Source organism: Nylanderia fulva, unplaced genomic scaffold (genome assembly GCF_048542155.1).
Source record: "Nylanderia fulva isolate GAGA-0341 unplaced genomic scaffold, ASM4854215v1 Scaffold19, whole genome shotgun sequence".
Taxonomy (NCBI): Eukaryota; Metazoa; Arthropoda; class Insecta; order Hymenoptera; family Formicidae; genus Nylanderia; species Nylanderia fulva.
In genome coordinates, this window is record NW_028190161.1 from 3887775 (window position 1) to 3914189 (window position 26415).

A 26415-nucleotide genomic window follows, 5' to 3' on the forward strand; every position below is an offset into this window, starting at 1 on the left:
ACATTGTGTGCATGCATAAATATTGAAACATAATTGCGATTGCAAGATATTAATTGTATGTTTTTGCTATTATTTTAGCGACTCCAGCACCGCCGCTATCTTCGAGACCATGCAATCCTTCACCTTGCGGAATAAACGCATATTGCCACGAGAGATTCGACACGGTCATTTGCGAGTGCGTACCGAATTACAGAGGCAATCCGTACCAAGGATGTCAGCCCGAATGCCTCGTCAACACTGACTGCCCGAAATCGCAAGCGTGCATAAGAACGAGATGTCAAGATCCTTGCCCTGGTACTTGCGGTGTCGGTGCGATCTGCGCGGTGTCTAATCACGTTCCGATTTGTTCTTGCCCTTCACCAACCATTGGAGATGCTTTCACGCTTTGTCAAGTTCCTGTGGAAGGTAACTTTCTCATCTCTCATTAGCTAGATTTAGTATTTATTTATTTATTCAATATTTATCTCTATTTATTTTAGTCAAAATTGTCTGCAAAACAAAAAATTAATATATCTTTTAAATCTCTCTTTTTTTCTGCAACAAGTGTTATTCATTGTTATTTCTTTGCGTTTATAGATACTAAGGAAACGGATCCGTGCTATCCTTCACCGTGCGGTCCGAATACAGTTTGCGAGACGGTCGGCAAGACGGCAATTTGTAAATGTCTACCTGGATTACAAGGTGTTCCGACCGGTGTAACTGGTTGTCATCCCGAGTGTGTACTTAGCTCGGATTGCCCAGGCGACAAAGCTTGCATACAGAATAAATGCAGAGATCCTTGTTTGCAAAATGTATGCGGCAGTAAAGCGGTGTGCAAGACGATCAATCACAGTCCACTTTGCAGCTGCCCGTCTCCGTTGATCGGCAATCCCTTCGAGGAATGTTATACAAAGATCGGTAAATATTTAAATAAATATTTTTAAAAAATCTAATATATTACATTAATTTTTAAATTCCGAAATACACGCATTTATTTTTTTCAGAAACCAATCCCTGCAGTCCATCGCCTTGCAATTACAACGGCGAATGTAGAGTGAGAGACGGCATCGCAATTTGCATCTATCCTGAGTGTATTATTAATTCGGATTGTCCACGTGACAAGGCTTGCTCCTCGCAAAAATGCCGGGATCCCTGCATCAGCGCATGCGGTATCAATTCTATCTGTCAGACCGTTAATCACAAACCAGTGTGTTCCTGCCCAGTTGGATTCACAGGCAATGCGCGAGTGCAATGTACAATACCAACCCTCGAAGGTAACATTTATATTCACGATATATGACAGATATATTTTCTAAAGTATTTCGAAACATTAATATCTTTAAAAAAGAATAATAATTTGCATATATTACATCATTTTATTGGACATACAAACTATATAATTTATAATTAATAAAATATTAAAATTATATATAAGATCTAAAGAGATCGATTTGTTTTACAAAATAATAATATATTAAAAATAATTAATATTAGGAGAGACTTTTTTATTATTCTATAAAATTTAAAAGTTTTAATTACGTGTTTATAGAACCGATTCCAGAATGCATTCAAAATTCTGAGTGCTCGAATGACAAGACCTGCTTTAATCAAAAGTGCATCGACCCATGTACTCTCGATTCTTGCGGTCTTAATAGTCGCTGCCACGTGATAATGCATAGACCTATATGCGTTTGCAATGAAGGCTATACCGGAAAGGCTCAGCAATATTGTCACCAAAGTACGTGTCAAATGAATTATTTAATTACAATACATTTTTCTTACAATTATACGTGCTATCAACTTTATTAATATTTTTTCCAGTCGGTTGTCGCAACGATAATGAATGTTCGTTGACTCAATCATGCATCAACAACGAGTGCATCGACACCTGTCTGGTTACGCAATGCGGCATCAACGCATTGTGCACCGCTGATGGTTATCACAGGACTCGATGCTACTGTCCGGACGGATACACAGGTAATCCTTACGAAATATGTGAGAGGCCCGAGTGTACCAGCGACAACGATTGTGCCCCGTCCTTGGCCTGTCACAATCTGAAATGCGTCAATCCTTGCAATTGCCCACCACCGGCGCTCTGCACCGTCGTCAATCATCGGTCAATCTGTAAATGTCCACCTGGTTACGTGGGAAATCCTTACAGCTCGTGTCTCATAGGTAAGAATTCATCTCAATATTGCAGCGCTTATAAAGAGCTGAAGAGAATGAATTAAAGTAATTAGTAAAAATTTATTTTGTGTAACCAGCATTGCATATTATTAAACTATTATTAAAACTTAGAAAACTTTAATAAGTAATAATTTAAAATAGAGACTTTATTTTACAAGAGAATGGTTATCGAAATAATAATTATTTGAAGCGAAGAGGAGTGGACTAATTAAGAGTTTAACGCGATAAACAGCAGATTATTCAAATTAATTAATAATAATTTCTTGACATTAATAATATTCATACTGACTATTGCTATTTTAGACTTATTGGAACCAGAGGCGGAATGTCAAGTTGACGCTGACTGTCCCAGCAAACTGGCATGTTTCAGTGGTGTTTGCAAAAATCCATGCGCAGAAACAAAACCATGCATCGTAAGCGCCAAATGTAGTGTCGTAGATACACTACCGATGAGAACAATGATCTGCGAATGCCTGCCGAATTTCGCCGGCGATGCCACCGTTGCTTGTTTACCAGGTAAAGTTTTACCTGAAAAAGAAGATAATAAGAAAAAATTAGAGATAAAAATACAGGTTGCTGAAAATAAATTCTAAAACTCTGGTAGTATAAGTACAAATTAGAAATAAAAATTGGATTTAATTAGCGTCAAGTTTATGAAACGATAATTAATTGCGAATGTTTATAGTGGACAGACAAATTGGTGCGATATGCGAGAGCGATTCGCAATGTACACCAGATATGGCCTGCCTTAATCGTCAGTGCATCAATCCGTGCACCGTCAATCCTTGCGCTTCAAATGCCGAGTGTCACATCGAAAACCACCGTCGCACGTGTCATTGTCCTCCAGGACATGTCGGTGATCCATTTATGAATTGTTACGAAGGTATCGTATTATATCCGTTTTTCTTGATTTTTCTTCTTAGTAAATAATTGAATATTTTTTACATTATTGTTTCCCGTTTACAGAAAATGTAATTCTTGTGGAATGCGGAACGAATACCGAATGTCCGTCCGACAAAGCGTGCATAAATCAACGATGCCAAGATCCATGTTCCAGCAACCGTTGCGGCTTAAACGCGGAGTGTATCACGATCAATCATCATCCCTCTTGTCACTGTCAAAGTGGTTTAGCTGGTGATCCGCAACTTCAATGCTTTAGACGTAAGTTTTATTATTTCTTTCTGTTCTATTTATTTAAGAAATTGGAATATCTGCTTGCAAATTTTTCTAAAATATATACATATGTAATTCTTTAAACAATAGCTTCCTGTCTTTTTTACAGCAATAATAACCCAGCTAGCAAAATGATACAAACTTTGCACAAAGATTGCGGCAAACTCGAGCAGGCCTTTGTAGCAAAATTGCAACAAGGTGTGTCCGCATTAAGCTGAGCTTTTGCTGGCAAGGTTTGTCACAACAGCGTGACGCAAAATTCACGTAAATAACAGAGCAAGCTTTGCCGTGCGCGTCATGATAGCAAATTTGTGGCAAGAATAGGGCAAGGTTTGATCTGGCACTATAAGACGCAAAATTCACGCAAATAACAAAGCAAACCTTGCCGTGCACGATGTGATAGCAAATTTGTGGCAAGAACAGGGCAAAGTTTGCTCTAACACAATGAGACGCAAAATTCACGCAAATAACAAAGCAAACCTTGCTGTGCATGACTTTAATAGCAAATTATAGCAAGAACAAAGCAAAGGTTGTCGTAACAGTGCGGATTGTAATTAATATAATAATTTAATGAATTAATGAGCTCATTAAAAAGATTTTAATTAATAGTATATTAAATTTTATATAAATAGATAAAAATAATTAAATTTTCTTTATATTTTATTATTATTATTAATATTAATAAAAAATATATAGAATTTTAATTATTTTTATATTTATTTATTTATATAAAATTTAATTAATGCTATTAAAGTCCTTCTAATGAGCTCATTATTTTATTATTAATTACAATCCGCACTGTTAAAACCTTTGCTCTGTTCTTGCTACAAATTTGCTTATATATTTGATTATATCAAATTTAATTAATACTATATATTAATCTCTCTAAATAGAAGGATAATACTTAAGCAATTTTTTTAAAGTTTCTATTATCAAAAATGTTTTATATTTATTTCCATATATTTATCTTCAAATTTTTATTTTTAAAAAATCGGATATCTATAATTTATAATCATATATATAAAGACATAAGCGTTTTATATGTATATATAGACCGCTATTTAATTAGTATATATATCACTGCTCAATCCTGAAAAACTCGATCAATCGGCGTCACGAAAGGAACTGACCGAAGCTACCTTTTCTTTTGCTATTATAATGATATTACATATATCTTACGACGAGTTTGTCGAACGTAGCAATTGGTTAACGAATAGAGAATTTCTAAAGTTTCTATCTAATATTCAATCGTTACGTCCGACCACCATCATTTTGTAGTATGAATGTAATATCGGCCTTAGACAATTGTGCTTTGCTTCACGCGTATTTAGACGGCGGGAAGATTGACACCATCTATTGCAGAATTATATAATAACCTTAAAGGTGCGTACAGACTTACAAGAGAACATCGTAACGTAAAACCGTCGCGTAACACCGACGAAATGCATGGACAATACCCCGTAACGCTTAAATGTTTGGTGCGAGGTACTGTCCATACATTGCGTCGATGTCACGCAACGGCGTTACGTTACGATGTTCTGTTGCAAGTCTGTACGCACCTTAATATAATCAACATAGTTAATTTAAAATCTTGAGCCTTAGAATTATTCGTAACATGTTTAGATTTTTAATCTCTTTTCAAATATAATAATTATAGACAAATATAAATATATTATTTATATAAATATAAATATACTGTCTGTAGATATATATTTGTCTATAATTATTATATTTGAAAAGAGATTAAAAATTTAAACATGACAAATGACTGTAGTATCAAGATTTTAAATTAACTATATATGTTAATTATATTAAAGCCATTATAATTCTGCAATAAATAGTATCAATTTTCCCGCCGCCTAAATACGCGTGAAGTAACGCATTATTGTCTAATAGCGAAAAAAAAGATGTTCTGTCAGTTCATCTGCGACATCTGATTGATTGAGTTTTTCAGGCCTTAACGGTGATATATCTAATTATTAAATAACGGAAACGATTTTTATTTCTTGACGATGTTATTGGACGCTGAGCCAAGTTGAACACCATTAATTTCGTCTTGGGAGTTCTTAACTAATAATAACAGCAACACCTGAAATATACAATATATACAATAGTACGAATATATCTAATACTATATTGTCCGTAAAAGAAACTTTATTGTCTGTCCGAAAAGAATTAGCAACGTTAAAGGAAGCAGCATTATCCAACTGTTTGTGCGTAACAGGATCTTGTGAAACATTTGAATGTAAAGTATTTTTAATTTCCAAAGTAATTCGCCTTCGTTGTCTCGCAGACAACCGGTGGAAAGATTTACGCGAAACAGAATATTTAACTGATTTCATACTTGCCTGAAAAATCTTCTAATCCTCTGCGATACCTTGCGGCACTTAGAACTTGGAAGCTCGTCTCAAAAATGTGGGAAGCTTCTAGAATTATAACCTCTGTGATAACCTTGCGGCACGTATGGTAGCACTCACGGTGGTTGAATTTAGAAAAACGCGGGAACAGTGCTGGAGGTTACAGGACAAAAATTCGCGCAAACGTAGTAGCGCGCATTAAAAGCGCGCAAACGTATGTGACACATGACTACGCCATGCACGGCAAGGTTTGCTCTGTTATTTGCGTAAATTTTGCGTCTCATCATGCCAGAACAAATCTTTGCTCTATTTTTGCCACAAATTTGCTATCACGCCATGCACAGCAAGGTTTGCTCTGTTATTTGCATGAATATTGCGTCTTATCGTATCAGAGTTAACTTTGCTCTATTTTTTTCGTAAATTGTTTGTTATACCGTGCATGGCAAGATTTGCTCTGTTTTTGTCACAAATTTGCTTTATATCGTGTATCACAAGATTTGCTATTATTGACGTAAAGTTTGTATTTCACCATGATACCATCATTTGCTCTCTTCTATAAGTAAAATTTACGAACAAACTTTTCTCTGTTAATTGCAGCATCATATAACGAAAAGTTTTGCCGTTAATTTGTTCGAAATATTTAGACAAGACGAAGCAAGGCAAATGTTTGCCAGAAAATTGTTGTTAAAATTAAAGCAAACTTTGCCGAAAAGCTTTAACGAAACGTGATTTTATCACTCTTGGCTAGCTGGGAAAATAATCAATTTGACGCAACTCACTGGCTCAATTAAAAAGATAAAAAATCTAAAATATGTTAAGAAGTAATTGAAATGATTTTTATTACTTCTTGACTATTGCATCTAACTCACTGCGCATATTTTCTTTTGCAGCGGAATGTAAGACAGATAACGATTGTCCTTACGACAAGACCTGTCAAAATGACAATTGCGTCACTCCTTGCCTCGTTGGCGATATTGTGTGCGGTCGCGGTGCGGAATGCAGAGCGGTGTCTCACAGAGCCCAATGCATTTGTCCACAAGGTACTCAAGGTGATCCACGTGTGGCATGCATTTCCGCAATCTGTCATTACAACGAAGACTGTGCCGATCATGAGGCCTGCGATAGACTGAACAGAGTTTGCAGACCTGTTTGCGACGATGATGCCTGCGCCGAAACTGCGATCTGCGTCGCACGCGATCATCAGCCCAAATGTACATGTCCTTCGGGTACCACTGGAAATCCGTACATAACATGCGTCGGTATGTTGATAATATCTCAGATATCATTTCCAAATTTTCAATCAATTCACATATAAATTACAATAATTTTCTAAAATATTCCGCATGATATATTAATTTCTTCTTAGGTGAACCTACCATCGAGCCGGAATGCATACAGGACAGCGAATGCGCCTTAAATCTCGCTTGCATTAATACCAGGTGTCAAGACCCATGCGTGTCCGCTGGTATGTGTACCAATGAACAGGAATGCAAAGTCCTCAACACGATACCGCTTCGTACGATGATCTGCTTGTGTCCACCAAATACTATCACCGATGTTGACGGTCAATGCAAGGCAATTGGTACGCATCGATTTTTTATTTAAAAAATGCTGCCTTATAGATCAAATATTATTGTCAAAGGTCTCCTTTAATTATTTTTTATATACATACATAGTATTGGGCGATGTACAATGTCATCTCGACCAAGACTGCGCAAATCATGAAAAGTGCCTGGACGGAAGATGCGTAGACGCTTGTCTGACAACTCAGTGCGGCCTCAACGCGCAATGTAAATCCACATCTCATACCGGTATCTGCTTCTGTTCTCAGGACTTTACGGGCAACGCTTATATAGAGTGCATAAGAGGTAAATACGAAATACAAAATCGAGCAAATTCTTTCTTGCAATTATAATTATTTCTGATTATCTCTCGCGACGTATCATTATTGAGATTAACGTATAATTTCTATTGCAGTTCCTGTCGTTCCATCGCTTCCGGGTCTTCGACCTGAGTGCTACACGAATAGTGAATGCGCGCGTGATAAGCAATGCATAAATTCGCTTTGCGTAAATCCGTGCATCGCTAGTGAGCCTTGTGGCAGGAACTCCTTGTGCCATGTTGACAATCACAATCCAATCTGCAAGTGTCCGATTGGCTACGTCGGCGAGCCCACGATCAAATGCGTACCACGTAAGACGAATTACAAATAAAGATTTTATACGTTTTGAATATCATGTAGCAATTTTGTACAATATGATATTTTTGTAGCGGAGATTGTGCTTGAGTGCGTATCAAACAGCGAGTGCGCAGGAAATTATGCGTGTGTCAATGGCGCGTGCATTAATCCTTGCAACTGTGGACCCAACGCCAAATGTAACGTCGTGAATCATTATCCTTCGTGCGTATGTCCTCCGGGCTACTCTGGAAATCCTCAGTTAGGATGCTTCAAGCGTAAGTACATTTAATTGATTGTACCTTTTCTTATAACATGAAAAAATTATGTAATATATTTTTTGTAACACTACTTATTTTATTAAGACAATTTTTTAAGACAATTTAATTATTATTATAAGACAGAAAATAATATATTATAGTTGTTTGGTTCTATATATAAGATTCTTCTGATATAAATTTACATATTAATCAGTTTGATTGTCCATCTATATGTCAAATTTGTCAATTATAATTATCTATTTTAGTCGACTGCGAATCTGACAGTGAGTGCGATTACGCAGCCACCTGTTACAACGGCCAATGCGTGAACCCTTGCATCTTAGACAACAAATGCGCCATCAATGCAGAATGCTACGGTAAAAATCATCGATCAGCCTGTCGTTGTGGTCCCGGCTACTATGGTAATCCTCAGATTCATTGCGAGAGGGTCGAGTGCAACACGAATCATGACTGTCCCCACAATCTGGCTTGTAACGACGGTCGCTGCATAAATCCTTGCGCCGAAAGTTCACCCTGCGCGCAAAACGCCCTTTGTTACGTCCAGGATCATGTGGCGTACTGTCGCTGCCCGGAAAACATTCCGCTGGGAAATCCATTCTCCTATTGCGAACGACGTTCTGTGGACGAGATCGAAGAGCCGGAGTGTAGAATCGACATCGATTGTTTGGATAAATCGGTATGCATTAGAGAAAAATGCATCGATCCTTGCCCGGTCATCAAACCATGCTTGGAGAATGCTCGTTGCGACGTTCTTGATACTGTGCCCGTAAAGACCATGATTTGCACGTGTCCCGAGGGATGGATCACCGACGTCGATGGTGTATGCAGACCAAGTAAGTAGAGTTTGAAGAACGATAAACTATTCACGAAATAATCAATTTAAAAAAATTAAAATACGTAAGTCTATATAAGTTTCTTTTTTATCTTCTATAAAATCTATAATATATATAATATATAATTAATGTATAATTATTTCAATTCTGCGTAGTACAAGTGTCGGTTATCGGGACGTGCACGACGAACGACGATTGCAGTGATCATGACACTTGCATCAACAGGCAGTGTCGCGACCCTTGCAACTGCGGCACCAATGCCGTCTGCCACGTTAGAAATCACACACCGATCTGTTCGTGCGAGCCAGGCTATCAGGGTAATCCCGAGATCGCATGTCACTCGGTCGAGTGTCGCCACGACAGCCAATGCACTCTCGACAAAGCCTGCGTGAATAACAACTGCGTGAATCCGTGTCTGGTGGCGGATCATCCGTGCACGGGCACCAACGTCGAATGCTTCCCGAACAACCACGTAGCCGATTGTCGCTGTCGCAAGGGCTACCACGGTAATCCGTTGGATCGCTGCCGCGTCATCGGCTGCTACAGCAATGGTGACTGTCCGGGCGATCACTCCTGCATCAATATGCAGTGTATCGATCCTTGCGTGCACGATAATCCGTGCTCGGCTCGCGCGGAATGCAGAGTTCTGAATCATTTGCCGATCTGCCGTTGCCCACCCCGCTTCACCGGAAACCCATACGTAAATTGCCAACCGGAAGTCAGGCCCGAATGTAGAGAAGACAGCGACTGTCCGGACAGGCTCGCCTGTCTCAGCAACAAGTGTCAGGATCCGTGTCCGGTCATACAGCCGTGCATAGACCCGTCTGAGTGTCGGGTCCTACCGACATATCCGGTACGTACCATGGTCTGCACCTGTCCCAGCGGATATGTCAGCAGTGGCAGCGGAACCTGCGAGGCTACCAAACCGATCCTCAAGATTGAATGCTCCGAAGACGACGACTGTCCATCGGAGCGATCCTGCGTCAACGCAGTGTGTCGGGATCCTTGCGCCTGCGGACCCAACGCCGTTTGCAATGTCATCAATCACAAACCGATATGTTCGTGCACACTGGGATACGACGGAAATCCGGATATCGCTTGCACCAGAGGTAAAATACATATATTCCGGTTTAAAAAATTAATAAATATTTTATTTGCGTTGATATCATTTGAGAGGAATTTTTGTGTCGGTGCTTATGATATAATATGCTTCCGATATTCAGTTGCAGGATGTAGAACTGACGGCGATTGCAGTGGTTCGCACACGTGCGTCCAACGCAACTGCATGCCAGCGTGTTCGCCGTCCTTGGCCTCCTGCGGTAAGAACGCTGTATGTCATGGTATAAATCACAAGGCGATCTGCGAATGTCCGCCTGGTTTTGGTGGCAATCCGAGGGTCTCTTGCGTACTGCTTGGATGTAAGAGCAATTCGGACTGTCCGACGAACAGGGCGTGCATCAACAATCGCTGCGAGAATCCTTGCGTGCAGAATCCTTGCACCGGCAACATGGACTGTAACGTTTACAATCACGTTGTGGAGTGCGCGTGTCCGCCCGGCTACGTTGGCGACGTTAAGTCAGGATGTACTAAAGGTAAAAATAAAAAAGTTTTCATCGATCTTTTCATCGATGGATGAGTGACAGTCTGATTTTAATATCTCTTGTTTCTTTTGTCAGTCAAAGAAAAATGCAAGGCGGATAATGAGTGTCCGTCTCAGACCGCGTGCTTCAACGGACAATGCATCAATCCATGCACTAAGATCAAACCTTGCGGCATTAACGCCGAATGTAAAGTCCTGGACACCAGCCCGATCAGGACCATGATATGCGAATGTCTTCCAGGATACCGCGGAAATGCAATCGTCCGCTGTGATCCGTTGGGTAATTATCAGAAATTATTAAAATTTATTAAATATATTTAAATATATAAATATATTAAAAATTATTAAGATATTTAATTATTTAGAATTATTAAAATATTAATAATTTATATAATTATTCTGGACTATTGTTCAAAAGATATTAATTCCGAATCGCTCGTTTCAGTGAAACTATGTCCGAGAGGTCAGGTTCATGATGAATATGGTAATTGCGCCTGCCCGCACGGATACGGTAAAAATGAGAACGACGAGTGCATTCCTTGTCGCAAACAGTCCAATATGGTGATAAACGAAGAAGGCTACTGCGTGTGCGACCTGGAAAAGGGTTTCATCATAGACGAATATGGTCGCTGCGTATGTCCGACACAGTACGGATACAGAATAGACAGCAGTGGATATTGTAAACAGAGTAAGAATTAGTTAATTTTTTTATATTTAAATGTATCGATTGAGAATTATTCTCTCTACATCGTTTATATCTAATTGCGATAAATTGCAGTTGGAATAATAGAGTGCACTCGTAATGACGACTGTGCTGATGACAAATACTGCGATAAAACCACCCGGACTTGCCAAGATCCCTGCAAGAGGCAACAATGTGGTGTACATGCACTTTGCAACGCTACTAGACATCAAGCTATCTGCATCTGCGTCAATGGCTATTTAGGCAACCCGTACACACAATGCTGTACGTAAAGAAAAATTTATAATCTCGGTCATTAATCTACCATCAGAATGATCTATCATTAATCTCTATTATTAAAAATATTTATAAAATTGGATATTTTGTATATATAAGCTTTTTGATATTTTTTGTCATAAATAATGAATTAGTGGTCAATAATGATGCTAAAGAAATTAAATTTTTTTCAGATGATAGAAAAGACGGTCGAACAGATTTTCCTAGACCGGAAATGGATGTGAGCTGCCTGTCGGACGGAGTACAAGTCGTGATACATCTGCAAGATCAAGATTTTGACGGAGTGTTGTATGTCAAAGGACGCAGCAAGGACGAACAGTGCAGACGAGTTGTCTCGATACCAGCCGAAACTGAACATAAGACGGAAACGTTCAAAGTTGCGTTTGGCAATTGCGGACTTATACACGTGAATGTTAGTTGATTTGCATTTGTAGTGCATATTATAATTATTTGTTGTTGCATTTGAAAGATGTTTACTGTAATCTTTATGTTCATCTTCCAGGGACAAGCTAGCTTTGTACTCGTCATACAGAAACATCCCAAGTTGATGACTTACAAAGCACAGGCCTATCATATCAAATGTATATATCAGACTGGAGAACAAAACGTTACCCTCGGCTTTAACGTATCCATGCTGACGACTGCTGGAACGATCGCTAATACTGGTCCACCACCTATATGTATAATGAAAATAGTTGCGCAGAATGGAAATGAAATTAATTCGGCGGAGATTGGAGACAATTTAATGTTGCAAGTAGAAGTTCAACCTTCAAGTAAGTTGAATTATGCTTAATAATTTATGTGAATTTCACATTGTTATTAATTTACAAATTCTTCCTGTTCTTGCTATTTGATAAAATAATTTCGTAAAATGCTTATATAAATTTGGGCAACATTGTAGCTATTTATGGTGGATTTGCGCGAAATTGCGTCGCTAAAACTATGGAGGATAATTTGGAGAACGAATACATCGTAACGGATGAGAATGGTTGCGCGACAGATCCTACGATATTTGGCGAATGGGAGCAAAATCCTGATACTCAATCATTAATGGCTAGTTTTAACGCATTCAAGTTCCCCAGTAGCGACAATATCAGATTCCAATGTAATATACGCGTGTGCTTTGGACGCTGTCAGCCTGTAAGTATTCGAGTTTATTAGTATTCAATTGCAATCATTTCAAATACGAGTTTAAAAATAACATCTGGATAATCAAAAATCTGTCTCTTTCATTCAATCTAGGTAAACTGCCGCGGCTATAACGCCTTCGGTCGTCGTCGTCGAGACGTTGATTCCGAAATCAATGACACGTCTCTAAGTATATCCGATGGATACGAAGGTCAACTTCGTGAAGAGATAACAATTCAATCAAATTTGATATTTACTCTGGAAAGGAGAGAGGAGAGGTATACAGCAGATCCAGCTGAAGGTAATGAAACAAAAAAAAAACATGTAGAAAAGTTATTAGGTGCACAACATTGGAACGAAATAATATTATTTTTTTTCTCTCTTTTTCAGCTCCTTCAGCACAAAGAGTAGAAGATATCTGTGTTTCTATGGTCGGCTTTATCATAGCATTGATAATTACGGCGCTCTTGGCACTAGTTGCCGTAGCTATCGCTGTGTCATGCTGGCTTATGGCGTATCGACGTCAGCCAAAGACTGCTGGACCACTGCCACACCCACCAGAGTTCCCAAATCCCTTGTTCACTACTGAATCTGTAGCTGAACCATCTCCTGACTATCACTTATCATAAGAAAAGTCTCTTAGAATAATAATTAATATTTTATATAAATAATATAAATGTTCTATAATTCTATCTTTAAGGGAATGCATCTCAGACCATTCGTCCTATTGGTCGGTTTTGTATTTCTTTGTATACAACTCCTCCAATGACTATCATTTCATTTCTTCGTATTCTCTTTTTAAGGGTTCAAACGATAGATCACTGTTATATAGAATCATTTTATATGCATATTATTTATGGTGATGGTTTGCTTCCATTATCTATTTGCAATTGAAAAAATACGGGACTATTCCCTCTTCCTCCCCCTTCATATCTCTCCTGTATTATTCTCTCTAGTCAGTGGAGGATTTGTTAAATGTAATGCTGCGAATTTAATTCCTGTGTAAAGTCAACGAATTAGTTTAATATAGCTTTCTTATCGCGAAAATAGGTAATTGTACATTTTATCTAATAAAAGCTAACGGAATATTTTTAAAAATTTATTGATATTTTTATTTTTACCTTATTACACATATATGTAAATATATATTTTTTTATATAAAAAAGTCATTTGTACCAAGAAGTGTACGTGTATTATTGACTCTCCGCGTGATTGGTGGTCGATTCTACAAAAGCGAAATGAAAACTAATCTCTAATTTAGCAACCTGAAAACTGCACTTTCTTTTATTCTGAAAATACATTTATGCAAATATTTATTTAATTTGAACGACCCGCGTGTTGGCGTCAAAATGGCGGATGATTGCGGTACTTTATTTATCTAGTGACTTTAGATCGATATCTTTGGTTCTTTCTAGTTCTGTTCGCTGATTGGTCGCTCTATATTTTAATTCCTTCTAGTGCGGCAGTCACCATACAGTACATCCTCTAGGTTTGGTATACAAATTCTATGGTAGAAGGAGACCAACAATTCCCACGGTCAGGGTTCTTTCAGCGCCGCTTTGGCGCATATGCGTCGATCAGCTGAACTAAAATATTGAATTCACCTTTCGTGTGTGGTGTTGATGATACTCTGAAATATTTCTGTTAAAAAGAATGCGCGTATTTTCGTATGATACATGGATAAAATGTTCGCGTAGTAACAACTTGTAAAATTTATTTAAAGTGTTTCATTATTTGTATTATTAGATTGACAAACTCGTGGAGCATTATTCGCCATGGATAGAAGAAAAATGTCGTAAGTAAAGTATATGCCGTAACATTAAAGACATCTGATACTATAACTATGTGATGGCTGCTTACATCTTATCGGTTTTTATCGCCACGTTTGTCGTGTTGAATTATTCGAATCGTTCATTATTGACACACCTGTTTCTTTTCAAAATTAATTTTAAGCCTTAATTTCGATGAAATTTTCAAACGGTCTCTCTTTTTTTTACCGGTTGTTAATTTATGTCAAAAATAGAAATTTTATAAACGAATAAAATAATGTACATTATTTATATTAAAGTTTAGTGTAAATCTTCAAAAGTATACGAGACAAAAATAATATGCTTCTGTAAATTTCAATCTATTTTAATGCAATTGATAGGTTATTGCAGTGTTTTACCTCAAGTATGTATTTATATATAATTCTTTACTTTTTAATAGCATTTTCTTTCTTATACTTTCTTATATCTTATTCATATTTGAAATTATATTGAAATTGTAACTTAAATATTAAAAAACAAAGTAATGTCGGAGACAGTAATTTGAATTATAATCTCTTTACGTAACGCTCTTCTACATTTCAGAGTATAAACTGTACAAACTAATAATATCGTCCAGTTAATAAGCATTTGATAGGTTAGTTACAAATATGAAAAATTTTCTTTATCTTGATATTTTTGTCTGTTTTTTTACAGTACAGCAGGGGATTCCCTCTATCAGATTTTGGAAATTCCAAAAACTGCCACTTCAGAGGAAATTAAAAAGACATATAGAAGATTGGCTCTGAAGTATCATCCTGACAAGAATCCTAATAATCCAGAGGCAGCTGAAAAGGTCATTTTCTTAATAAATACATAATTTTCAATGACATATATTTTTAAATATTTATAACTACTTTTTGAAAGCAGTTAATTTATAATAATTTTAAAGATTTGTAATTACACTTGCAAATAGATTTTAGTTTGCAAGCTAAAGTTTAAGCACTTAAATAAAATATATTATTATGCAAATTTTTCTTATTTGTATACATATATTATGCTGATACAATATTATGTAATTATATGATATATTTACAGTTTAAAGAAATAAATAGGGCGCACGCTATATTGACAGATTTAACAAAGCGTAACATATACGACAACTATGGATCTCTTGGTCTATATGTTGCGGAACAATTTGGAGAAGAAAATGTTAATGCTTACTTTGTTGTCACTTCTGGATGGTGTAAGGTAAGAGTAGAGATCAATTTAGCCAATATCTTTTTAAAATAATCTAATCTCTATATTGTATTTTATGTTTGTAATTTTTCCAAATTCTCTTATATATATAAAGGGCGAAAGAGTCGTAACTAATTCTTATTGTCAATTCTATATATATTTTAATTCAAATTACAATTAACGTTTCAATCTCCTCGAGATCATCTTCAGTGTTCTTAATGTAGAAAATTATTAATGTACATCTACTCCAAATATTTTGTCAGTCATAACATCTTAGTTAAACCAAAAAAACAGATTCAAAAAGAACGATAATGATGATATCCAACAAATCCATGATATGTATATAGCGGTTTGACACGCAGATGCGTGACACGATATTGTCGAACCGCTATATACATATCATGGATTTGTTGGATATCATCATTATTGTTCTTTTTGCGCCCGCTTTTTTGGTTTAACTAAGATGTTAAGATCGACAAAATATTTGGAGTAGATGTACATTAATAATTTTCTACATTGAAAACATTGAAGATGATCTCGAGGAGATTGAAACGTTTGTTGTAATTTTGAATTAAAATATATAATAATTGATAATAAGAACTAGTCACGGCTTTTTCGCCTTTTATACTTAATTTGATTTTCGATAATCTCGTAGATCATGATTTCATACTTCATATTTTCATACAATAATTTATTTTTAAATAGATGCAAAATATATATATATATATATATATATATATATATATATATATATTTTATGTGTAAGATATCTTTCATTCAATACATATAAGATAACATGTTTAACTATGTTAAATGTTATCTTAAGCAAATTTTTTTGTATAATTTGATAATTGCATTAAAAATAGATATAGTTTGTATTATTAAAAATATTAAATTTTTAAATATAATATTTTATTATAGGCATATATTTTGTTTATTTTCAGGCACTGTTCATGTTTTGTGGACTAATTACAGCTTGTTACTGTTGTTGCTGTTGTTGCTGCTGTTGCAATTTTTGTTGCGGTAAATGTAAACCAACTCCTCCTGAAGATAGCGGTGCATACCATAATTTACAGGTAAAAATATTTATATCTTTTTTATTATTCTTTTGTAATAGGTTTTATACAAACTTTAAAACTAAGTAGATGTGAGATAAAGCAAATAATATTTTATGATAAATGTATAATAGCAAAAAGACTTTATTGACACCAAACATAAACTTCAGTCCAGCTATATATAAAAAAATTCTTATTTATATATTAACATACCAAGCCGACCAAAAGACTCTATTTCTTTATCTATTTTTATCATTTTTCAACAAATATACAATTGATACATAGTATTTTAACTATCATTTCATCATTAAAATTATTCTTTGAAGAAATATAAGTTTTTTTATCAGCAGAAATATATTTAACATCTTATTTGAAAATTGTTATTTCTAATCTTATTTTCTAAAAGATAAATCAGAAACATTTTATATAATTATAATTATATAATTAGTCACATTATATCTTTTATCATTCTTTCTTTATGTGCACTACTTTCTGTTATATACATATTTTTCTATATTTTTTATTTTGTTTTCATTGCTTAATAATATACAAAGAATTGGGTAAAAGAAAAGATATATATTAATGTTTTATATTTATATTTTTATCCATTCAAATGTAATCTAAAATTTATTTTCACATTGCACGTAATATTAAAAGAACGAGTTTTATGTAGTGAGTTAACACATTGCTCAAAAGTGCATGATCTATGCTGTATGATGATATAAGCGATTGTTTTTGTTCATTTACATAAAGGAGACAAACAAGTATACTATGGATCTGTCATGTGTGGTTTGATCTATAACACACGTAGTGTGCATACATACATATATATGTTACATTATATTTTTTTATCTTTTGCTTTGAACATGTATGTACACAACGTTTTGAATATCTTTTTGTGTTTAAAATTTATTAATTTCACTTATTAACTTTATGACACATGTCGAGAGTAAATTTAATTAATTTTCCATCTTAAATATAATTCGTAGAATGCAATCTCATTCTTAAAGTTGAACTTTTCGATATTTTAGCATTAAATATTGTAAAATATAATAAAAATTACAAATTTAAATACAGTTAAAGGAATAAGCATTATTACGTTTTAAAATTTTGACAATTTAAGTCAAAAACTATAATACTAATATAATACTAATATAATATATTGCTATTAAAACATCTAGTATTTGTAATATTATAGCTGTCTCATTACATTTATATAAATGTATGATATTCGGTATTTCCGGTAGTTGGAAAGCATGTCAGTGAGGAAAGAATATTTTAATAGATATGTAATTACGAAGACAAATAATTCAAGGAGCTCATACAACTTAAATATGATCGACGTATGCATAAATGTTTGTATCTAATTTAAAATTGCAAGTATTATCTGTTGTCCTTTTTTATCAGGCACCATAGATGCTTTGTATCGACTTCACACAACTCTCGATGTTTTTAGCTATGAGAATTTAGTTTAATATTACACATACACACACAGACATATACATTTTATATATGGATATGTATACTGTGTGTGTATGTTGTATGTGTGTACATAGATGGTTTTTTAATTTTGTTTCTAAATATATTTATATCACTAAAATTGTTTTATACACGGCATGAAACGAAAAAAATTTTGATATTTAAAAAATTTTTTCCTATATATATATATATATATATATATATATATATATATATATATATATATTACAACATATAATTTTAATTGTAACTATTGCCTGTTTATTTAATTTTTTATTTTCAAACAAAATTATCTGTTTTATTAATTTATATATATATATATATATATATATATATATATATATAGAGAGAGAGAGAGAGAGAGAGAGAGAGAGAGAGAGAGAGAGAGCTGTATCTATTATTTGCGTGAAACAATTGTAAATTAAAAATGCATAAATTTTTATTATTGTGCATGCCAAATTATGCTTTGTTTTATAGAAAAGCGTATATAGTTTAGCGGTTTTGTTTATGTTATTATTGTATTATAGCGGAACCAGAATCCAGAGGCTGTTGTGACAAATCAACCTAGAGGTTTTGGCAAGGTAAGTTCTTATAATGCTCGAAATTTTAGTTTTTTTTCCTTTCGCTACATAATAAATCATAAATATTTTAACGCTTTTTATTTTTATTCTTATTAAAATATTATATTGGAATGAATTTACCCAATACACATAAGTAGTTCTTGTATACTAATATATTTTGTTATAACATCCTCGCGCACTACTTTTCTTCTGTGAGCAATGTGAAAGGTAAATTGTTGTAGCTTCACACAATACTTCTGTACAACATACTGCATGACATACTTATAATTATTATCAATGGCAATTCTTTAAAGACTTATTATTATTAAGTTTTATAGCACATATAAATCTGTAATTTTTATTTCTCACATCATATTATTATAAAATATTAAATAGTTTTTAATTTTTTTAATATGCAAATATATGATTTTTATGAAAAATAATAAAATATTTATATATTTTTTTTCAAAATATCGATAAATTATTTATATATTTTAATAATATAATTCTTAGCATTTAAAAATAAATATTATATATTATTTATGGAAAAAATTAGAAATTTCAAATATTGCAAACATAAGTTTATTGGAAATCATTAGAATTTGTTTGTATTTTGTTACCTTACAAATTTGTTTATAGAATGTTAATGCAGCCAAAAATCAAAAAATTAAAAAAATATATATATTGTTTTACGTTTTTATACTGCTCATTTCTTCATCATTTTTTCTGCTGGTATAAAAGCTTTGATTAAATTTTATTCAGTAGTTGGTTTTAAAATTTACATATTTATTTATTATCGAATTTCCCTTACATATTTTCTTCTGTTGTATATCAACAATTAAATTAATGAGGTAAATAATTGTAATTGTTTTAATTACAAAAATATATATATATATATTTATATATATATATATATATATATATATATATATATATAATTATAAAAGAGTTGACTTGGTATGAATATATATAAGAATGAAATTCATAAAATATCATATGTGTTTATGTACTTTTCGATATTGATGATATTTCATTGCAAAATATGTACACACTAATGGGATTATCAGAAAAATAATCCAATATTCAGGGAAATATACAAACATAAGAAAACATATACACACACATACATATAAGATCAGAAAGGATGTATCCCGTAACTGATAATGATTCTACATAAAGAAATAAGTTTACTTGATTTGACTTAAGAATTAGATGTATAAATTTTTTTTTTATAAAACCTTTTAAGAAAAATTGATTTATAAAAAATTAAAATCACAACAAATGTATAAAAAGTTTTATTCTACATTTGTGATCCATTATTTTATGTATCAGTTATCTTTCTCATTATCAGTTATAAAGGATACTGTATACATATATTGTATACATATAAGTTTGTTATTGTGTTATATCCCCCTTTTATTTCTCTGCGTACATTTCATATCCGCCGTCTCCGTCTCCAGGAAATCATCTCCGAGCATTACTGCCAAGAAGTTTATTTGTTAATAATAGACATGTTAGATTTAGAACAGCTGTTCTAGATGCAATATGTCTGTTGTTATTGTCAACAACTCATCCCTTTGCAACACGCTCGAAAATGATCTCCTGGAGATGGATATAACGAATATCAAATGTAATCACTAAAAACAATTTTCACACAGGACTGCAATTTTATTATTGATCAAAATATATCGATATGCATATATTATCTATGTTTATAGATATATATAGACATATGTATAAAAATATAAATAGAAGAAAATTTTACAGAATTAAAATTAAAATTAAATTAATTTAAATATTTTCAAAATTATAATAAAACGATAAAAACAAAACAGATTTATATCTAATTGTGTCAAGTAGACTTAATTTAATCTTTGAATAGTTGCATTTGAAACACGAACAGTCGCGTGAGATGTAAGCTGCACCCCAGAATATTTTCATCATTAATGTTATAATGAGAAAAAAATATTCACTTCTTTCTTTAATTTTATGTGAATGTTTAAACATACCTTTAACATTATTTCTCAAGTATGAAAATATTTTTTTTCAATTTTAATAAAAAAAACTTGTCTAGCAATTAATTTAATCTCGCAATAAATTTAATTAGCTAGAATGAATCAGCTAGCTTACACCCTACGCAACCTTTCGAGAGTTAATTAACTAATTTGAAATGTTTATAATTTTTTTTACCAATACGAAAACTATTTTATATTACAGCATTCAATATTTTAAATTAAGACTCTAGAGAAATTAATATGAGAAAAATTGATGAAAAGAAAACACAGTTGTTTGTAAGAAAAAATATGTAGCTGCTAATTGCAAATTACATACTTTTCTTTACAAACAACTAAGTATGTTTTCTTTACATTAATTTATTCCTCTCGTTATTTTGTGCATAAAAATATTGAGATAAAATCGACGAAAAATGAATGTTTTTTGAAATATATTTCATAGTTTATGTAAATATATATTAAACTAAAGTATAAAATATTTCGTAAAATATTCATTTTTTTACTTATCTTTATAATGTTTTGTAGTAAATATTATGAGGAATCAATTTATTTAAAAAAATTATAGTAGTTTTATTTTTAAAAGGCCTGTATGTATGTATACGCACTTGAATCTGTATACTATAGATGAATTTCTATCACAGGAGAAAGAGAGAAAAAGAGTTTTTTATATTATTATTTTTAATATTAATACTATTCTTTTATTTGGTATTCTTATTTTTGTTCAAAAAAATTACATATGATTGTAGAAATATATTTCTACAATTATATGTAATTTTTTGTATAATTGCAGAAAAGAAATATTATAATTATTTATTATTATATAATATTAAAAAATAAATTTCAATTTTTTCTGCAAAAAATATTTGTGTAAAGTACATATCAAATTAGTTACTTTCATAAATAAATGGCCTAGCAAGAAATATATGTATTTTCGATATTTGAAATGCACATTCACAGGAAGATGAAAGCGATGATGATGCTGTGACAGCTCAACCTCAAAGTGGTACATCGCAAAATGCATCTAACATACAGCAACCTATATTTGCCATGCCTGCACCAGGATCGGCGGCACCAACGTCAACAGTGAACGAAAGCACGAATTTAAACAGTGGCGGTGAACGTGTGATTTATACCACTGGTATTACGAGTTCTTGAATGTAGAAAGTACATGTTATGAGTTACCTTCTATACATTGCCATTAATCATTCAATTCAAGAATGTTTGCTTTTTTCTTTTTGTTCATTTTCTTGTTAATATGATCTATTTTATACGCTTTCATATCAACGACGATTTTAGCATATCGAAAAGAATTTTATGCTGAAATAATTTTCTAGTTATACAAATGTTTTATATTCTTCAAGGTCATTATTTTAAAAAATCTTTATTAAATAGATTTATTATGTAAAATTATATAGATTCTTTTTGAAGGCTGAACTTCTCTTGTAATTTCTTTCGTATTTAGAATAAAATGTTAAATATTCGCGGATTTGCTGTTTTAATAAAATTGTATTAGAAAGGTAATATATTCTTCCTATATATTGTTCCTAAAAGTAATATATTCTATAAATGAAGCAATTAACTGGTTTTATAATATTACAAAAAGATATTAAAATAAAAGGCGCGAATATTTCCTTTCTGTAGAAAAAAAATATTTACAATTTTTCTAAAGTATTTTGAGTTTGCCTCTGTTTTGCATAATTTATGTAGCAAACAATAACACGAATATATATATATATATATATATATATATATATATATATATTTATATGTATGTTATAAAGGGGATACACTTTATAACAACTTAGCGAAAGTAACTCCACATATTTTTATCATTCACATTTATGTATATATATACATATGAAAGAGAGAGAGAGAGAGAGAATACGAGCGTGTCTGTCTGTATCTTTCTGAATGTGTACGTGCGCGCACAATTAACAGGATTTTTGTGCTATTCACATTGTTCTATTTTGCATTTTTACCAAACATTTCAAATATTACAATATTACATTTTATTATTTATGATACAAATAGCTATATAATTAAACTTTATATTTTTTTTTAAACTTTATTGAAAAGTTCTCAATTTATATCGGAATTTGTGCCAGATAAATGTCCACAACTGAATGATATTTTTATTATAATAAAAATATGCACTAATTATATATACGTTATTTTACGTTTCATTAATTTGTTTATTATTTTCACTCTATTTTATGTTTCACTCGTTTTGTTTTTACTCTTCAGTAAAGTATCTACATGCCTATTTTTATTTGTAATATATGTTTTGACGTTTAACTTTTTTTTAAATTAAATAGATTAACGAGGCAAGTTTGTGATAAGTCGAAAATATGAATTGGAAATTTTATAAGAATGCATATATAAAACATTTGGAAACTAAATAATATAACAATATTAGTATCGCTCCTGATAACAAAATTGATAATAAATCTGCATCTTGAGACATACATTATTTGACATACGAGGACAAATTCATTACTAAAAGAACTTTAAGACTTATTGTATATTTTGGATACGCATTTAAAGCCTTACCATTTTTGATATTCTAAACTTTTCTTGTAAGTGTAATAGGAATTTATTTCTCTTTATCTCGACGTTTTTATATAAATTATCTTTTTTATTTACTTTTCAGATTAAAAGTCGATTAAGAGGGAAATTATTTTCCAATCATGTTTCTTTTTTTTAATTGTAATTATTTATTCTTTTTATTAGAAAATTTTTATATTTTATGGTTATGGAATTTTATAGAGAAAATTCTATGCACTTATATAAAGTTCAATATTTTTTTACTTTAATACAAATTATCAACTAATACGGATAATACGAATTAATAATAATAAATTTTGTAGTATATGCACTTTTATTTACTGAAAATATGTTGATAATATATTTAAATGATAATATATATTCCGATTATCTAACGTTTAATATGTAATTTTTTGTTGTGCAAAGAAGCATAATAATAAAATACATAAGTAGCGCTCTAATAATTTATTATAACTAATATGATATTTTAATGTAGCAGCTGCTACAAACCCATTCATAGGAGCCAATGCAGCTACAACTGACACTGGACCATCCAGATGGTAGACTGAGTACATGGAAAATTATCCCAAACTGATGGACATTCAATTTATATTTCTAGTGCCGGATCTTTAAAAAATAGCTCATTATAATATAGATCATAAGTTTATTGTTTTGATAAAATAGATGCTACAGTTTAATATAATAACTTACTTTTCTTTTTTCTATTTCTCTTTCCTTGTATGCAAAGTCTTTATTATTTTTCCTTTATTGTATTCTACATATAACAAAACTGTTCAAATAGGCTACGTTATTATCATTGGAAACAATTTTATCCTTAAAATGATTCAAAGTTGTATATTTTGTCGGTCTCTACACATAGTGTATTGACTAGTATTATATATATAATGATGTGAGAGAATTAGAACGCCTTTTGGTGTGATGTATTTAAGTTTATATCTCTCCACACGTAAAATTTGGTAAAAAGTATAATCCCATATATACCAATGACGTATCGCTATGTATTTATATATGTATCGATTAATTTCAACATTTATGCCGCATCGATTAAATGATGCACAGCATGCCTATAATAAGATTTCTTTAATTATAAATATTTATCTGTATTGTCCAAATGTGCTCATGTAAATGACAAATATATTGTCAATCTGCAAGAATATTTTCAGGACTTCTAACAATATATACGATAATCGCATATGTAATTTATATTGTAACGTAAATGTGTGAGAGATAAATCGATTGAACGTAATCTAAAAAAGCCGTTTGAATTTTTATAGAACGTACATAGATATCTACGAAATAGTCTTCGAGTCTTTTCAAATCTTTAAAATTCTTGACTTCTCACACTGCGACTATATTGAATTTTGATATCAAAAGTGAGAAACTTCATTAAAAATTTCATTTTTAATTTTATTTTTTTTAATCTTGCATTAGTTGACAAGCATAATTTAATTTATTTGTAAACTTCCACATTTGTACATGTTCTACATTTTTCCAACAAAAAATAAACTTTACATTTGATCGAGATTTATTAATCTACGAACGAACAAAAAGATTTTCAGCATTTTATTTGCTTATTATAAATTGTATAATATGATATATTATAGAATACGGATATATACAAAAATAATTTGTACTGAAAAAGTAATGTATATATAGTGCGAGAAAAAACTTGAGATGATTTCTCGCTTTTGACATCAATGCAACGTAACTAACAATAAGTGAGAGAGACTAAGGATTTCTATAATTACATTTATTTTGAGAATACAGATTTTATATCGAATAAGTATAATTAGTTTAAAAGTAAAGATATTTTTAGAAGGGTAAAAACAATATTTTTTAATCTTATTTTATTTCTCAGGAAATAATATATGTTTATTTATAGAGTTATATATCTATTTATTTAATTATTTATGTATCTATGTGCTGCACACACATTGCAGTATTAATGTAACTTTATACCAATTTCATAAATACAGGATAAAGTAAAATTGTTTAGGGAGCAAAGTAAGATAAATTATACATTGAGATTTTAAAAAAGAAAGGAGTAGATGTTCAAAATTCTAGCAAATATATTCTATTATTTTGCAGATGTAATTACACTTTACGTCATCAAGTATAAGATATCAGACAAGAATCCAACAGAGAGATTATTATTTATTTGCATTATATATATATATATATATATATATATATATATATTGTTATATAAAGCTTTAACAAAAAATTTGAAACGGACATAGTAAAGTCGATCACGAGATATTCTAGATATTTATAATGACTCTTTCATACATTTCACGATTTTCGAAATTTACACGATGATCAATGGACATATAAGAATATATATGTATTTATAATGTTATGAAAATTCATAATGTTAAATATCTATACGCAGTTAATGTTGAATATTTATACACATTTTATTCAGTTGTCTATTTCAATATTTTCAATGACGATCACGTAACAAATATTCTGTATATTATATGTAGATGTAATTATGTTTATTAATATATATATATATATATATAATGTATTTCTCTATATATTTAATGATATTCCAGAAATATATAATAATATAATATTTACATTTACATAATTGAACATATAAATACGAAAGCATAATTATTACAACTGATATGTTGTACTTAAGATGAAGAGAATTATTGTAAAGTTAAAATATTGTGTACAACACAAAAAATTGTAAATAAATTAGATTAAACTATTGAACAAAAATGACATATATGTATATTTCGTATTTCGTGTTCTTGCGGTTCTTTATTCTTTTGTGTAATTTTCAATATATATCACTATATAATTAGATTCAATAAATTAAAAAGAAACATAAGACTTTATTAATAAGTAAAGTTTGTTTCAAATGTTCACATAATTTTGTATTAAAATATACACATATTAATTTATCAGTGTGTATATATATATACATATAATAAAAAGTATAATATATATAATACATAAAGTTGAATTAATGACAAAGTCATGCATTTAACATTCTTTTTTCCTCAGCTATAATTGAATAATGACATTAAAAATTCTTCAAATTTTTTTCTTGTAA

General features: G+C 31.6%; 2 protein-coding genes and 1 long non-coding RNA gene across 6 annotated transcripts in view; 2 read left to right on the plus strand and 1 right to left on the minus strand.

Annotated features, from left to right (window-relative positions):
- The window catches only part of dpy (fibrillin-like protein dumpy), a 100821-nt gene extending 87026 nt beyond the window's left edge, over positions 1 to 13795 (plus strand). Inside the window, 24 exon segments of the mRNA XM_029308874.2 lie at positions 79 to 405; positions 577 to 897; positions 984 to 1253; positions 1529 to 1717; positions 1801 to 2154; positions 2470 to 2682; positions 2852 to 3049; positions 3133 to 3327; positions 6587 to 6955; positions 7063 to 7278; positions 7373 to 7564; positions 7674 to 7889; positions 7968 to 8150; positions 8399 to 8986; positions 9142 to 10095; positions 10210 to 10578; positions 10663 to 10866; positions 11032 to 11274; positions 11365 to 11553; positions 11739 to 11977; positions 12068 to 12338; positions 12467 to 12705; positions 12808 to 12994; positions 13084 to 13795. Coding sequence (XP_029164707.2) covers positions 79 to 405; positions 577 to 897; positions 984 to 1253; positions 1529 to 1717; positions 1801 to 2154; positions 2470 to 2682; positions 2852 to 3049; positions 3133 to 3327; positions 6587 to 6955; positions 7063 to 7278; positions 7373 to 7564; positions 7674 to 7889; positions 7968 to 8150; positions 8399 to 8986; positions 9142 to 10095; positions 10210 to 10578; positions 10663 to 10866; positions 11032 to 11274; positions 11365 to 11553; positions 11739 to 11977; positions 12068 to 12338; positions 12467 to 12705; positions 12808 to 12994; positions 13084 to 13322 — 6965 coding nt within the window. The 3' untranslated portion in view covers positions 13323 to 13795.
- LOC146723521 (uncharacterized) lies at positions 1719 to 6559 on the minus strand. Its single transcript, XR_014924530.1, has 3 exons — positions 5688 to 6559; positions 2456 to 2694; positions 1719 to 2192 (listed from the first exon to the last, which is right to left on the minus strand). It is a non-coding gene; the product is annotated as an uncharacterized LOC146723521 (long non-coding RNA).
- A 434-nt stretch (positions 13796 to 14229) lies between the features above and the next one.
- On the plus strand, positions 14230 to 25930 carry LOC114935927 (dnaJ homolog subfamily C member 5). 4 transcript variants are annotated; one of them, XM_085481776.1, is made up of 8 exons: positions 14230 to 14488; positions 15156 to 15294; positions 15537 to 15689; positions 16622 to 16753; positions 17980 to 18087; positions 18739 to 18792; positions 21741 to 21921; positions 23824 to 25930. In XM_085481776.1, exons 1-8 carry the CDS (start codon positions 14469 to 14471, stop codon positions 23889 to 23891), a joined length of 855 nt encoding a protein of 284 aa, XP_085337902.1. In that variant the 5' UTR covers positions 14230 to 14468; the 3' UTR covers positions 23892 to 25930. The 4 variants fall into 4 exon arrangements, with proteins under 4 accessions (XP_085337902.1, XP_029164733.1, XP_029164723.1 ...); XM_029308890.2 differs by lacking the exon at positions 17980 to 18087 and having other exon boundaries at positions 14235 to 14488; positions 23827 to 25930; XM_029308883.2 differs by lacking the exon at positions 17980 to 18087 and having other exon boundaries at positions 14236 to 14488.
- Positions 25931 to 26415: the final 485 nt, after the last annotated feature.